Consider the following 16933-nt stretch of genomic DNA (forward strand, 5'->3'; position numbering starts at 1 on the left):
AAGTATCATCGGCGAAGGTGGTGCCCTGATGGGCTCAGCCGTTCCCAGAAGCGAAGGGTTCAGCGTCTACGTGGGTTGGAGAAGCCGAAAGGTTATACCTGCACACGTTGAGGAAGGCATGGCCTGATCTGGCCGCCAAAATTCAGCGAACCCTGGACGAAGAAGGTCGGCCACAAAGAAAAGAGTGGCGCCCCAGACAAAGGAAAGCCAATGACGAGACATCAGCTGGAACATACATGGTCTTCATCCTTCCAACGGAGTTTAGCGCTCCAGGATTATACGAAGCACCTGTGGCACAACTGGACTGCGGCCCACGGCCGGTCATCTTTGAGAAGCCACGAGAAAGAAGTTACGAGCATCCGAAAGCCCCGTACTTGCGAGGGTACATCAATGGGCAGCCTCGTCAACAAGATGTTGGTGGACACCGGAGCGGCAGCTAACATCATGCCATACTCCATGCTACGTCGGTTGGGACGCTCCAAGCTCGGATCCGATCAAGACCAATGTAACACCGAGCGATTTCAACGGCCAAGCATCCGACGCACAAGGTGTTCCGAATGTGGATCCGACCGTAGGAAGGAAAACTGTCCCTACGACGTTCTTATTGTCGACAAGCAAGAGCTCCTATGCTGTCCTACTAGGGAGAGATTGGATCCACGCCAATCGTTGCATTCCATCCACGATGCACCAATGCCTAATACGATGGGATGGATCGAGATGAAGTAGAAGTCGTCCACGCAGATGATTCAGCCGAGATTTCGACGGCCGGCATGAACGTTTGGGAGACATCGGGCCAAGAGCCACTCTCGGGCATCAATTTGGACGATCGCGAGCGCATCGACGTGACAAAGAACGGGGTTAGGCTGGTTTTATCCACCGGACCGACCGTGTAACAAGAGCAACATCGATGGACAAATGTGGCGATGCCGATCCGGTAATCGGCTACAAGGATTTGTGAAGGAACATTGCAAAAGCCTTCGTCGAGCAAGCAACGTGGAGGCCGATTCCAGCAATCGGCCAAAATTATCCTCACCATCCATTCTGCCCGGATTCAACGCAAATCTAATGGGCAATAGGGTTACGTCGGCTAATGAGCTAGAAGAAGTCCACACTCGGTCCTAATCAAGCCGACGTTCGCATAAAGTACCTTGGTTCATCACGGAGCCGATTTCAGCGAGCTACCGGCAGAATCGGCTCGGGGGGCACCTAATCAGATGAACATGTGCATGTGCAGCGAAACATCGGGGGCCGATAGAAAAATCGGCCTGTAAAAAAAAATTCTCACGCAGTTTCTCGCAAGGTACAACCGATGCACGGGCATCGACTTTAGAGATGAGGGACAAAGCCGATGCGTGGCCATCGACTCTAGCACGAATTTTATGGGATCTACCAGTAGCATGTGCAAAACACAAGGATCTCTAGCTCTGTGTCAGAGGAGTTCTACTTCTGAGCCGTTGTGTGATCATCTGCAATATCGACTTTCAATGGAGGAGGGGTGATCGGCTCTGGCTGGCTCTACATGATAGTTCTCTCAGACATGATCTAGCCCAGGTCCATTTGTCTGAATGGCGTGCTCTCGTCTCTGTTCGCCTTGACCGAGACTCGGGGGGCAGCTGGCCTGGTGGATGCTCTGTTTTTGAAATCCGATTGGGTGGACATCGGCTAGTCCCGCGCCACGATTTTCGTCAAGGGTGGTGATCCGGCGGAACTCAAACTCATTGATCGAAAGGGTGAAGGCTTGATGCGCTGACATCGGCTTATTGAGTTTTGACCAAGATTGCAGTCACCCTGTGGTCGAAGAGATGAAGGGCGGATTATGAGAGACCGATGCATTGCCATCGGCTCATTGAAAATCGGCTTAAAAGAAATCGGCAAAATAAAATTGGGGAAACTTCTTCATTAATGAACAGGATTTCTTACAAAGAAAGAGCCGATTGCTCAAAGAAGGAAGAACAAAAGAAGGGTCTATTGACCAATCTACTACTGCTAGGCCTACACTAGTAGATCCTAATCTACGGGCCATCGCCGCCCTCGTCGTCATCCTCGGAGCTCTCATCGGCACTACCGCCGATGGGCTCCTCGTCGCTGCTCCCGTAGCCCTCTACGGGAGCTTCATCCTCCTCTTCATCGTCGCTCGCCGTCGTCGTCCCACCACATGCGGAGGCGTTTCGCCGGCGGGTAGCCCTCGAGGGAGTCGTCATCGTCGTCGTCGTCTTCCTCTTCCTCTTCTTCAGAGGAGGGACAGCCGTCCCAAGGGAACTGGTCATCCTCTCTTTCCGATTCCAGTTCCCCTTCGGCGAGGAACTGGAGATCTTCATCCCCACTGGTCAAGGACTTGTCGTCCTCGGACCAGATGGAGGAGGCGTGGTCTTCCTGGTCCCATTCTTCCGGGTGCGCGAATGTCCGGCGGCGTCTCGCGGGAGGAGGAGGACCCAAGGGAAAGGCCGGAAGAGGATGAGGAGGAAGAAGACATGGTGGCGCGAGGAGGGTTTTTGGGGTGCTAATGCGAAGGGGATGAAGAAGCAAACTGTGTAGAACGGTTAAATAAAGTGGATATGGGGGAGATTCAATGCCACAGCAGTTCCCGAGGAAGTGGTGCCCAACAGAAAAATTTCGCAGGCCACGTGGAGAAGTGGAAGGGGCAAGGCATCATGATGAGGGATTCTGCGGTGGTTTCTGCTCTGCTACGACATGACCCGACGAGAGAAAGCGTGACGATTTTGGAAATGTCATTTCCAAAACCAGGGGGGCATGTGTTATCACCAGAATTTGACCGAGTCAGAGGTGGGCCGCGATCAAGATGGGTTTGAAGAATATACATGGAAGAAATACGTGAATCGGCCTTGTGTACCAAGTTTGGGCTAATTGCCCGTGTATCTGTACCATAGTAGGATACGTGTCAGTTAGGAGTTAGAGTTTTTACCCGTGCACGGTTAGGTGCACGCTTGAGTTAGAAAGTCCCCTGGACTATAAATATGTATCTAGGGTTTATGAAATAAACAACAACCAACGTTCAACACAATCAATCTCGGCGCATCGCCAACTCCTTCGTCTCGAGGGTTTCTACCGGTAAGCACCATGCTGCCTAGATCGCATCTTGCGATCTAGGCAGCACAAGCTTCACGTTGTTCATGCGTTGCTCGTGCTCGAAGCCTTTTTGATGGCGAGCAACGTAGTTATCTTAGATGTGTTAGGGTTAGCATTGTTCTTCGTATCATATGCTCGTCGTAGTGCAACCCGTATACATCTAGCCGCCCTTACACCTATCTTAGGTGTAGGGCGGCACCCCGCTTGATCATTGTTTAGTAGATCCGATCCGTTACGGTTGCTCCTTGTTCTTCAAGGATTAGTTTAACATCCGCAATAGTTAGGCCTTACAAAGGGTTGGAGGATCCAGCGGCGTGTAGGGTGTAGTTTGCTAGCCCTAGACAGAGATGTTCCGGGATCAACCTCGTGTTGGTTTTTAGGCCCTGTCTAGGATCGGCTTACGATCACCGTACGCGAGCGCGAGGCCCAATCGTGAGTAGGATGATCCGATTATGCGGTGAAAACCCTAAATCGTCGTAGATCGTTTTAGCTTTATCTTGATCAAGCAGGACCACCATATATTCGTACACCTCGTACGAATCATGGGTGGATCGGCTCTCTTAGCCGATTCACAGGACAACCTGAGAGCCGATCGAGGCTCGTATTTAACGTTTACGTGTATGCCATGCAGGAAACTAAGCGAGGCATCATCCAACACCTTCCTGACCGGTATAGGTCAGGTGGCACGCCCTTGCGACAACATCGGACGTGTGACCGAAGGCTTTGCGGGCCGTCGCTCTGAGGGACTGGGGCCAGCCGCAGCCCTAGTTGTTCCCGGCTCTACGGTGTTGCCAGTCGCTGCCCGCCGGTGGGTTTCTGACCGCAACAGAGGGACGGAGCCAGAAGACCAGAAGGAGGGGGGCCACGAGGCGCCAACCCCATAAGGCGGCGCGGTGGGCCCCTGGGCCGCGCCGCCCTATGGTGGCGACGCCTTGGGCAGCCCCAGGTGCCCCCCTCTGCACCACTTAAGGGTTTCGACCTAAAAACGCACGGGGGTAGACGAAATCGCCAGAAGACATCCAGAACACCGCCGCCATCGCGAAACTCCGTCTCGGGACGAGAAACTCCGTTCTGGCACTCCGCCGGGACGGGGAATTGGAGGAGATCATCGCCATCATCACCACCGACGCCTCTCCATCGACCAGCCATGTTTTCCCCATCCATGTGAGAGTAATTCCCCCGCTGTAGGCTGAAGGGGATGGTAGATGAGATTGGTCATGTAATAGCATAAGATTGTTAGGGCATAGTGCCTAGTATCCGTAATTGGTACTTTTATGATATTGTTGCAACTTGTTATGCTTAATGCTTGTCACTAGGGCCCGAGTGCCATGATCTCAGATCTGAACATGTTATTGTTTCATGATGATATTCATTGTTTTATGATCTTACCTGCAAGTTGTATACACATATTGCTCGTCCGGAACCCGAGGCCCCAAAGTGACAGAAATTGGGACAACCGGAGGGGAAGGCGGTGATATGAGGATCACATGTGTTCACAGAGTGTTAATGCTTTGCTCCGATGCTCTATTAAAAGGAGTACCTTAATTTCCAGTAGAATCCCTAGAGGCCCGGCTGCCACCGGCTGGTAGGACAAAAGATGTTGTGCAAGTTTCTAATTGCGAGCACGTACGACTATATATGGAACACATGCCTATGGTTGTTTAGTACTTGGATACCGTTTTATTACTACCTGCAAATGCCCTACCTTGATTGTTATATGATTTCTCTCATCCATGCAGCGCCCGTTCATCCATCCATGTGCCTACAGTATTTTAATCCTGTTGTTTACTATAATCACTACTGATGTCTTTGTTACACCGTCGCCGATATTTCACTATCGCTACTCGCTATAAAACTGTTACTACTCGATAAACTCTTACGAGCAAGTCTCGTTTCCAGGTGCAACTGAATTGACAACTCCGCTGTTAAGGCTTACAAATATTCTTTGGCTCCCCTTGTGTCGAATCAATAAATTGGGTTTTACTTCCCTCGAAGACTGCTGCGATCCCCTATACTTGTGGGTCATTAATGATGTCATGTGATCATTATCGCATTGTGTTTGCGCACATGATTAAGTTGATTTCACAATATCTAGAGGGCCCAAAATCATATCTCTCACTCGTGAAGAGGAGAAAATCCCACTCTTAATTATTAAGCTCCCATACTTATTTTCGTGTATACCTAAAACTTAACTATTTATGCCACCTGGTTTAACGGGTGAGGATTGATAAGATCAAGGCATATCCTGCAATATGAGGCTTAATATTATCATGGCCAAAAGACTTTTACATAAGATAACACTTGAAGATATAGATATTAACAATGACAGATATGTCTCATAACATATCAGTGGCTTGTGTCTATTCAGTAACATTGTTTAGCCAAACGATATACTCTCGCTATTGCTAGCATCCTTGTTACAATAACAATTATCATGGTTAGAAAAGCTTAACCATCCAACAATAAGCGAGCTAAACATATTTAGAGGCAAGACAAGGGACTTTCCTTCTTTATTTATCTCTCTACACATGCTTGTGAGGTTTTCTTAGAATCTCATATTCGAGGAGCACAACATTTATTGCATAAAAGGATAAACTTAATAATAAACATGGAGTTTTAGATAATATATAACTCTTATTATTATTGCATCTAGGGGCATAACTCCTTCAACACAATAGGGCCATCCCCTAAACTAAACCGTGACACATTTTAATCAGCGGTTGTGGCAAATAGTAAAGGAAAAAACATGAAATCTTCATAGTAAGAAGCACCGCTCAAAAGACCATCCATTGGTACCAGAGAGATCTTGCACGCATAATTTATCTGTACATAACACTATGTAGTATAGGGACTCCGTATAACTAAACACATTAATCATTGGGAGTGGCAAAAAATGGGTGTACCAGTGCCTTGTATAAGCAATGTGTGTGGGAAGACCAATATAATTGGCATGCAACCAATTGAGGTTCTTCCACACACACATCAATCAAACTAATCATGAGAATAATGACTCATGGAACCCTAATAAGTAATTGCCCCCCAAAACGGAGTGAAGTAAAATAAAATCAAACACTGCAATTATGGATCCACATATTTGCCCGACTTCTGAAAGAGCTAACCTAATATGAGCGTAATAAAAGAAATATGCACATGATCAAACCCTAAACATTAAATATTGACCATATTGCCAGAAGATGAATCCCCAGGAAGCACGAACAACCAAATCAAACAACCCATACATGGATGCACACATTATCTCAGCTACGAAAAGTGCTAGCCAACAAACATGCCACAACATACTAATACACCAATATCAAACCGATAAACTAACGTTCGAGTTACATATCTACAAATGCATGTCATACAGAACCACCAAACCAACGTCCTACATACAAATCTAACATCCCATATTCTTCATAAGGTAAGGATATGAGGGCTTACACCCACTGATGAGTTGATGCAACACCTCCTCATAGCCAGATAGGCGGTGGGAGCGGAGGTCGCCATCTGGATCTTCCTGCCATCGATGATCGTGATGAAGCCGAGGATGTGACGGAAGGGACGAACTGCCAATGAAGATTAGAGATGAGAGTGACATGATAGAGTGATTGGCGATTGTATTGTGGCACGTGTTCTTGAAGGAACACAATATCTCTTGCTCTTACTCACGTGTCTACTTGTTTGCCTCCGTCGCACTTCACCAAGCCTAATTCAACGAAAACAACCGGTTTGGGTGTTCCAAGCAATTCTGGCTTGAAGGTGCTTTAAGTACGGTGCCCCACATAGGTCGAACTGCACATGCGGGGTTCCAGTCGGCAGAAACCCATAGGGCACCAAACACACCGTTCACGTGTTTCGTCGGGTGCCCGTATGCGTGTTACCGTTGGAGTGATATGAATTCGCTATGATAGATTCAAGATGATGCCTTGCGGATTCATACTAGGACTCTAGTCCAGATGCTAAGCAATCTAACCGAGCCCCGACGAGCCATGAACCTCACGCTCCTATGACGAATATGGTTTGCCCATGACGTAGCAAAGAAGAAATACGTGTCATTAGTTGAAGGATCTCCTCATATTTTGAGTCATCTACGCTAATTAAACAAACTACATATATATCAACTAGGATTTAATCGAAAAAAAAGAAATGTTGCAACGACCGAGAGAGGGAAGACCGATAAAAAGATTGCAAGTGTCGAAAGAAGGGAGGGCGAAGCCTAACATTGATGGATCGTATGCACATGATGGTCCTGTGAGATTGACGCCAACTGTTCAAAAAATCTCTTTTCCTCAAAACAATGAAGTGCTAAATTCTTCCAAAAAAATCTCAATCTAGTAAAATAGAAGAATATGAAGTGCTAATTTCCGCAATACAACAACCGTAGCAATTAAAACCTTTTCCGAGCTACTACCTCCGTCCGAAGGAATAAGGCGCACGCGTAATCCAAGACGAACTTTGACCATAAAAATTGAGCAACAAAATCTTGGTTATATTATATATAATTAGTATCGTTGGATTCGTATTGAAAAGCACTTTCTAATGATGTTAATTTTATACAAACAATCTTTATATATTTAAAGTAATACTTAGTCAAACGAATAGCACGTAAAACAAGGACGCCTTATTTCTTAAATCGGAGGTAGTTGTACGTAGTACTACGTACTACTTTGCTGTAGAAACACCCTATCTATTGGAGAGCTGATTATTAGAAATAAATTTCACTTCCCGCTCCATTCAATAGAACCAAAACCGTCACTCGCACTAGATCCAACGCGCGGGGTAGAATTCACGGAAGGACGGCGGTGTGGCCATCACACCCGTCCATTCTCCAGCCGATCCAACCGTCCACTGCTAGTCACGCGGATCGACGGGCCCACCACCGTTCCACCCACGCCGCTTAAATACTCACCCGCCTCTCCTGTCCATTCACCAACACACTCCGCAATCCCCCAGCCACAGCTCTCTCTACGCTCACAAAGCTTTCCTCCTTTCGAAGCATCCAATGGACGCCTCAACCACGGCCACCGGCGGCAAGGCCAAGAAGGGAGCGGCCGGGCGCAAGGCCGGCGGGCCCAGGAAGAAGTCCGTGACGCGGTCCGTCAAGGCCGGGCTCCAGTTCCCCGTCGGCCGCATCGGGCGGTACCTCAAGAAGGGCCGCTACGCGCAGCGCGTCGGCACCGGCGCCCCCGTGTACCTCGCCGCCGTCCTCGAGTACCTCGCCGCCGAGCTGCTGGAGCTCGCCGGGAACGCCGCAAAGGACAACAAGAAGTCCCGCATCATCCCGCGCCACCTGCTGCTCGCCATCAGGAACGACGAGGAGCTCGGCAAGCTGCTCGCCGGCGTCACCATCGCGCACGGAGGCGTGCTACCCAAGATCCACTCCGTGCTTCTCCCGAAGAAGACGGTGGAGAAGGAGGCCAAGTCGCCCAAGAAGCCTGCCAAGTCCCCCAAGAAGGCCGCCAAATCCCCCAAGAAGGCTTAAATGCGCGCACCGATTTGACTTACGCTCTTTGTAGTACTTCAGATTAGTGGTTGCTTCTGGCTATACTTGTCATTGTAATGTTTGTCTTCTGTGCTGCCAAGGAAATTTGTCAGAAATCTCTCTGATTTGCGTAAATTGTGTTGTCTTTCTTTTGTTCCTGAACGCTATGTAGATTTAGCTGCCACTCTAGATTTAGTTGGTACTCCGCATCGGCAGTGGTGGAACTAGAATTCCATTAAACTTGGGCCCACAGCTACAAACCACAAAATTACTGAACAAGACCCCCAGGCAACGAAATTGCGAAAAAATATCGAAGGAAAAAATATGAGATCTATGCCGAGCATATCAGCCTGTGCCATCGGGTGGTAGTCTGCTCAGGCCAAGCCATATGTGAAACAGTTGATGTGATCACCTATTAATTGCTATGCATATATGCTCAAGAAAAATTGCTTTGCATATTCGCAGTTTTGTTCCATTATACAGGACCGCATTCAAGTAGGGATTTTCTTTGAAGTGTATCTAAGACACACATATACTAACATTTACCCTATTCGCAAAAAAAAAATATACTAACATTTACCCATGCTTCTTCTATTGCAATATCAAGTCAAATATGTCCGTGATTCTCAAAAAAAGAGTCAAATATGTCTGTGTCTTTGCCTGGCAGCGTTGTTTTTTCCTACATGGGCGTCTTGATCCATTCAAATAACAGTAGTTCTCAAAGTAATTTGTTCATGCAGGTTTCCTTGAAGCTAGCTTGATTCCCTAATAGCTCAACTTCCAAAATCACAATAAACAAGAAACAAGAATATACCGCATGATCCCATCAAGTCTAAATTCATATGTTCGAGAGAAACCAAGCTCTATGGGAGCCATTCAATTATGATACTACCCAAATGAATGAGTTACTCCGTACTTTATTTAAGCTACTTGCAAAGGACCTGGTCAGAAAGTGAGGAAACATAAGTGTCACTTGCAACCATTTTAGCATTTGACACTATATTTATGCTTAACTGAGGGAATAAGTCAAGATAAAGAGTAGAGAGTAGTGGACATAAAGACGATAGATACTATTGAAGTTGCTATCAGATATGCTATTAAAAAAGGTCCAATCAAATATCTATTAAACAAATTCTTCAAAAGTCCAGTGATGTATTTATTGTGCACTAAGAGAAATGTACCATTTTTATTACATCTACTGTATCACAAAAATCCAGCCGTTGTGTGGTAATATCAAGCATGCGAATATTAATATACATTAATGCGTTTACCTTATTGGCACCATCAACGGGAAAAATATATATGTGTAAGATGATTAAGAAAACTAAACCAACTTATAAATGTCATTTGAAATACTTTATGGATATGCGCACATCTTGTAAACGTGCTTCGACGGGTATTTATCCTCTCACGTCACGAAGCTCGGATTAAAGAAATCAAGCTTTTGGTGCCATCAAAACCTCTTCATCATGATAACCCAGTCATTTAGGTTATCATTCCTTTCAAACTGTTCAATTATTGAGAACAATGAACTACCATGTTATAGTGAGTCTAGCATCGAGTATGTTTTATATTAGCTTTCAACTACTTTTAATGCCTTTCACCTTTTTTACGGTAATGGCCTTCTCATGCTCGTATTCGTATGAGATAAAACCCTAAAATCGGTCATTTTTAACTCTATTACTGAACTCTTGAGTTTGCATTCTATAAATATTACAATCATACTAAGAATTTATTAACATCTTTCCAAGTTGTAACATCCATAACTCTAATTTTGACATCATACTTATCTTTTTTTTGACTGATATTGTTATTTCACGTTGATGCATTTTGTTATATGGTGACATTAGGAGAAAGAATTTTTGAGGGAAACAGCAGGCTGCTGCAAGATTTATTAATCAAATAATAGATACATCGTCAATTTAAAGGGAAACAATAAAACTCGGGGATCATCTACCCATACACATGGGAGTGAATCCATCTCTCTTGATAAGCAATCAACAACAAAGTTTGCTTCCCTATTATAGAACCTAAACTCACAACTAGAAAACGTAGAAGGTTGGATATAAATATCATAAAAAGAACAGCCGCCGATGTTGATGGGAAACTTCCCGTCTGAAGGGATTCAATCACTTGTAGACAATCGTATTGAATAATAATACGCGAACAACCCACCTCATTGGCCAATGCAATGCCTCTACTAATCGCTTGAGCTTTTAAGGTGTTTGCATCAATGGTATATTGGACCGAAACGTTACATGCAACAATAAATCGCCCATGATCATCTCTAATGGCCGCTCCTATTCCACCTGCAAGATTCGCTGGATTGAAACTTGCATCGACATTGACCATAACATGTCCTTCTTTCGCTTTTGTCCATGCACTCTTCTTATTTTCTGAATTCTTTCCGATTGCCCTTATATTAATTGTTGTAATTACTCGAATGGATATCGCAACAATCGAACTTGTAGGTAATTTCTCACCATGCACAAGTTGACGGTGCATCCACCATATATTTCAGGAGGCGATAAGAATCAATTCCCTTGTATTTTTCAACATGCTGATTCACTATCAATTCTTCAAGGACAACACTACCTGCTCGATCAACTAGCATTGCATCTTCTATCTTATCTGCTAGTCCAAGTTTCCTCCAAACTTCCAAATAATTATCACAACCAAAGAGAGTATGCCATATATCTTCACAATGGATGTCACATCGTGGGCATTGGCTAGATAATAGCACATGTCTATTTGCAAGGACACCATAACAAGGAAGAATACCATGAGGAGATTTCCATGCAAATATTTTTACCTTTGCCTAAACCGAAGATTTCCATAGAGAATCCCATACATTATTTATGCTTGATTGCCCTGGAGCGTAAATATTTCTCTCCCTACTCCGAAACTGATGTTTCCACTCGCCGTGGTAAGCTGAACCAACAGTGAAAAGAGAATTCTTTGTGTATCTCCATGCCACAAAATCCTCCATACCATTTGTTGATAGTGGTATAGCAAGAATCCTGTTAGCATCAATAGTCAAAAAGTTTTCTCTAACAATGTCCTCATCCCAATCACCAGTAATTGGACTAATAAGCTCCTCCACTTTTGATAGTACGTTTCCTCTGGGAGTAATAACCATACCATCTGGGCGTATCCATGGGTCATTCCAGATATCAATTTGAGACCCATCTAACACTCAGCCATATACAACCTCTATTGAAAGTTCGGATACCCGCCAAAATACTTTGCCAAGTAAACGAAGCTCCACTCTTCATTTTGGCTTTTAAAAGTTTACCATCCGGGTAATATTTTGCTCGCAAAACTCTGGCACATAAAGAATCAGGTTCACATAGTAACCTCCAAGCCTGCTTCGCTAGCATTGCCAAGTTGAAAGAAAGAGGATCTCGGAACCCAAGTCCTCCTGCCTTCTTGGGAATACACAATTGCACCACGCAAACCAATACATCTTCTTATCATTGACATCATCATCCCACTAGAACTGCGAGATTGGATCGGTTATTCCTTTGCAAATACTTTTCGGAATTTTGAATACAAACATCGCATATACTGATATTGCTTGTGCCACTGCTTTAAGAAGAACCTCCTTACCACCCATTGATAAACTTTTTTTTTCCTTTCCACCCGTTGATGATTTTTTGTACTCTCTCAACCAAAAACTTAAAACAATCACTTCTGTCCGCTGCCACAATAGATGGCAGTCCAAGGTACATATCTTTTTTTCGAGAGTACGCCAAAGGCGTACCATATCTTTATAGAAGGCAGAAAAAAGATTACAAGATGATTACAACCCGCTGCGAACAACGAGCGCAATACGAACTCCACTCCGAACTCCACTCCAGGCTATTCCTAAGACAGCCACCACGATATTACAACTCCGACACAAAAGAGCCTATCCTAAGAAGAGCACCGAACCGCGTCTCGCTCTACGCCGGCCACCTCCGAAGAAGACACCTCCACCTGAGCTCTCCTTGTCAACGCACCATCAAAGAAGAAGATGGCGGAACTTGGTCGGCCTCGAGAAAGGCATCGTCTTGGACTCTCCGGCGACATCGTACCTAGCGCCCCGGACGATCCACCTTGGAAAGCAACGAGCACCGGAGGATCGCAAAAGAAAACAACATGCCGTGTCTCCGAACGCAATGCTCCCAACGGAGGGACGACATCGAGATGCCGCCATTGCGCCGATTCTACTCCGAACCTAGGCTTTCACCCGAAGACATCACCAAACCAAAGCGGGAGCGGGATGGTGCCGACACACCTCAACGACGCCTCCAAGGAGGAGAACGACGCCCACGGGCGCCGTCGCCGCCGACACCAAAAGGCGGCTAGACTTTCGTCCGTATGTCCGCACCCTGCCCACACAACCCGCCGGCTTGGGCTGTTGCTCTTGTCGATCACACCACCACCGCCGCAACACCTCGCAGCGGAGCCTCAACATCGTGGTCCACCGAACCCAAGCACACCCAAGAAGACGCGCTCATCTCCTTCCTCCAGCCTAGGCGGGTCGCAGCCACCGAACCATTCTCTGCACGTACCAGGCTGCAGAGCGCCCACAGTCAGACCACTCCTGGCTGACGGCAGCCGCAACGCAGCTGGCCCATGGAACCCGGCTCAGGCCCAGGATGGACCCAGATCAGGCCCAAGGAGAACCCAGATCGAGCCCAGGGAGGATCCAGATCGGGGCCCCGCGCCTCCTCCTCCCTCTCCATTGTCGGCACCGCCTGGAGGCTCTGAAGCGCGCCCGCGTCGCACAGCAGACGGCCGTTGCGCCAGGAACTCCTCCAAGGACGCACTGCGGGGCCGCCGCGGCCGACGCCATGGCACGTGCCTTCACCCCAACCAGCACCGACGAGCCACTCCGCTCCCGCTCCTCTGCCTCCCCGCCAGGCTCCGCCACTCGTCCGCGCCTCCCGGTCGTGCTCCGGCGAGCTCCTCCGACTCCACGCACCCACGCCACACGCGCCGCCCCGGAGACGTTTCCCCCCCGCGCGAGAGGAACCCGTCGGGGGCGCGCCGACCCTGCCCGCCGCCTTCGACGGCCGGGCGCGGCCGCCACCGCCGGCGCCGGCGGCGGCAGCGGCCGGGGGAGTAGATCGTGGGAGGCCTCTTTTAGGGTTTTCTGGGAGCTCTGGAGCGGCTCGCGCCAGTACCTGCCGACTGAAGTTCAAGGTTCAGGCCAAGGTACATATCTGATATAGCTTCTGTCATAATATCAAGAATTTTGCAAACCTCCTCTCTTACTTTAGCCCCGGTGTTAGGACTGAAATATATACACTAGATTTACCAACACTAACGAGTTGTCCTGAAGATGCACAATAAATATCCAACATATCCTTCAAGCACTTTGCATTAGCATCATTCGCTTTCATCAAAAAAGTACCGAGGGAATAAGTCAAGGTAAATAGTAGAGAGTAGTGGACATAAAGATGATAGATACTATTGAAGTTGCTATCAGATATGCTATTACAAAAGGTTCAATCAAATATCTATTAAACAAATTCTTCAAAAGCCTGGTGATGTATTTATTGTGCACTAAGAGAAATGTACCATTTTTATTACATCTATCAGTATGTTGTATCACAAAAATCCAACCGTTGTGTGGTAATATCAAGCATGCCAATATTAATATACATTAATGCGTTTACCTTATTGGCACCATCAACGGAAAAACATATATGTGTAAGATGATTAAGAAAACTAAACCAACTTATGAATGTCATTTGAAATACTTTATGGATATGCGCACATCTTGTAAACGTGCTTTGCCGGGTATTTATCCTCTCATGTCACGAAGCTCGGATTCAAGAAATCAAGCTTTTTGTGCCATCAAAACCTCTTCATCATGATGACCCAATTATTTAGGTTATCATTCCTTTCAACCTGTTCAATTATTGAGAACAATGAACTACCATGTTATAGTGAGTCTAGCATCGAGTATGTTTTATATCGGTTTTCAACTACTTTTAATGTCTTTCACTTTTTACGATAATGGCCTTCTCATGCTCGTATTCGTATGAGATAAAACCCTAAAACCGGTCATTTTTTAGCTCTATTACTGAACTCTTGAGTTGCATTCTATAAATATTACACTCATACTAAGAATTTATTAAAATATTTCCAAGTTGTAACTTCCATAAATCTAATTTTAACATCATACTTATCCTTTTTAACTGATACTCCCTCTGTTCCATTCTATAGTGCCTATTGTTTCTTGGCACGGAAATTAGCGCAAGAGTATTTTTTACACAAGACCTTTAGCTGAACGATTTGAGATCAACGTAAAATTTGGGAAATCCATATCTTCCTAACTTCTCATAACAATTTTGGGAGCTGGACGATTTGGGAGATGAACGGAGAGGAGTTAATTGAAAAAAAGCTAAGCTACAACATTATATTCTGAAACAAATGCCAAAAATCTATAGGCACTATAGAAAGGAACGGAGGGAGTATTTGTTATTTCACCTTGATGCATTTTGTTATATGGTGACGTTAGCAGAAAGTACGTACCACTGTAAACCCAGGAGTATGGAACAATATGTAAGTTTCCCGCCTTTCAATCCATCAGTTCGCGCTAAAATTTCCCAGTCCAACTTGAGAGATTCTTGATCTGACGCGCGCGCAGGGCAGTTTGGAGATCGCAGCCGTCCAAATCCCCACCGATCCAGCCGCACATTTCCTTTGCACGCGGATCGGCTGGCCCACCACCATCTCCCTCAACTCCTTTTAAATCCCCACCTCGTCGTCTTCTTCACAATTCACAACACACTTCGCAATCCCCAATCCGAGAAATCTTCTCCGAAGCCCAGCAGATTGCCATGGACGCCTCAAGCACTGCAGCCGTCGGCAAGGCGAAGAAGGGAGCGGCCGGACGCAAGGCAGGCGGTCCCAGGAAGAAGTCGGTGAGCAGGTCCGTCAAGGCCGGCCTCCAGTTCCCTGTCAGCCGCGTCGGGCGCTACCTCAAGAAGGGCCGGTACGCGCAGCGGGTCGGCACCGGCGCCCCCGTGTACCTCGCCGCCGTCCTGGAGTACCTTGCCGCGGAGCTGCTGGAGCTCGCGGGAAACGCCGCCAAGGACAACAAGAAGTCCCGCATCATCCCGCGCCACCTGCTGCTCGCCATCAGGAACGACGAGGAGCTCGGCAAGCTGCTCGCCGGAGTCACCATCGCTCACGGAGGTGTGCTGCCCAAGATCCACTCCGTGCTTCTCCCGAAGAAGACAGTGGAGAAGGAGGCCAAGTCGCCGAAGAAGGCTGCCAAGTCCCCCAAGAAGGCGACCAAATCCCCCAAGAAGGCTTAGATGCGCGCATCGATTTGACTTACGCTCTGTGTAGTGCTTCAGATTAGTGGTTGCTTCTGGCTATACCTGTCGATGTAATGTTGGTTCTTCTGTGATGCTAAGGAAAATTGTCACAAATCTCTCTGATTTGCATAGATAGTTTGGTTTGTCTTTTGTTCCCAAACGCTATGTAGATTTAGTTGGTCAGATGGGCTCGCACGTATGAGTTTGTGAGATCTGCTCGCGTGTTACTGAAACGATTTGTATGTGAAATTTTCCTCTGCATCTTCAGCGGGTTCCTCATCTCATCTCGCCTGCTCTCCTTTTCTCATCACTAGCGTCGCCGTCGCGTTTGAACTCCATCGCAGTGCGCGAATTTTGTTAGTGTGTACACTCAGCGATGCGCACCATGTGTTGGACTTCGACTCCCGGACACCGTGCTGTACAACGCCGTGCTCTCGTATGAATTTGTTAAACTTCTCGCGCATGTTACTTTTTTTTTTTGCAGGCAACTACTCTCGCGTGTTACTGAAGATGCTCATACACGTTTGGAATTTGTATGTTTGAACTTTCCCTGATTAGTGATTTGACTTAGACTGTGTGCTTCAGATTAGTGTTTATTTCTGGCTAACGGTGCCCATGTAATATTGGTTTTCTCTTCTGTGTAGGAAAAAATGTCAGAAATCTCTATGATTTGTTTAAATTGTTTGGTCTGCTTCCGCGGAAAGCTATTTTGGCTCCCGAGCACCAGTGCTCTTGACATATTAAAAGATTCAAAAATTTATGTTTATATGTTTTTAAATATTATCAAACAAAATTCTGAAAGTAGATAATGATATATCCCGCTAACGTGTAGAATCTTAATTTTAAATGTTTTTTTGAGCTACATTAAAATGACAAACTCTATATTTTTTCGAGATTTGAAATCATCATGATCAGATCTACACTTTTGTTATTTTGTGTAGCTTAAACTACATTTTTTTCAATTGAAAATACATCATGATTGTTTAGAATCTTTTGAAACTTGGGAATATTATTTTCAATTTTACACACTGTTTTCAATTGGAAA

The 16933-nt window shown here is 46.2% G+C and overlaps 2 protein-coding genes across 2 annotated transcripts; both read left to right on the forward strand.

Annotated features, from left to right (window-relative positions):
• The first annotated feature begins 8089 nt into the window (after nucleotides 1–8089).
• Nucleotides 8090–8629, forward strand: LOC124697931 (histone H2A-like). The gene has a single exon (XM_047230454.1). It carries the CDS (start codon nucleotides 8090–8092, stop codon nucleotides 8567–8569), a length of 480 nt encoding a protein of 159 aa, XP_047086410.1. The 3' UTR covers nucleotides 8570–8629.
• Nucleotides 8630–15405: 6776 nt separating this feature from the next.
• Nucleotides 15406–15953, forward strand: LOC124697932 (histone H2A-like). Its single transcript, XM_047230455.1, has one exon. The coding sequence runs from the start codon at nucleotides 15406–15408 to the stop codon at nucleotides 15883–15885; it is 480 nt and encodes a 159-aa protein (XP_047086411.1). The 3' UTR covers nucleotides 15886–15953.
• Nucleotides 15954–16933: the final 980 nt, after the last annotated feature.

This window comes from Lolium rigidum, chromosome 3 (assembly GCF_022539505.1).
Source record: "Lolium rigidum isolate FL_2022 chromosome 3, APGP_CSIRO_Lrig_0.1, whole genome shotgun sequence".
Lineage (NCBI taxonomy): Eukaryota > Viridiplantae > Streptophyta > Magnoliopsida > Poales > Poaceae > Lolium > Lolium rigidum.

Coding starts and splice junctions, on each gene's coding strand:
- LOC124697932 (XM_047230455.1), top strand. CDS start 15,406: ATGGACGCCTCAAGCACTGCAGCCGTCGGCAAGGCGAAGAAGGGAGCG.
- LOC124697931 (XM_047230454.1), top strand. CDS start 8,090: ATGGACGCCTCAACCACGGCCACCGGCGGCAAGGCCAAGAAGGGAGCG.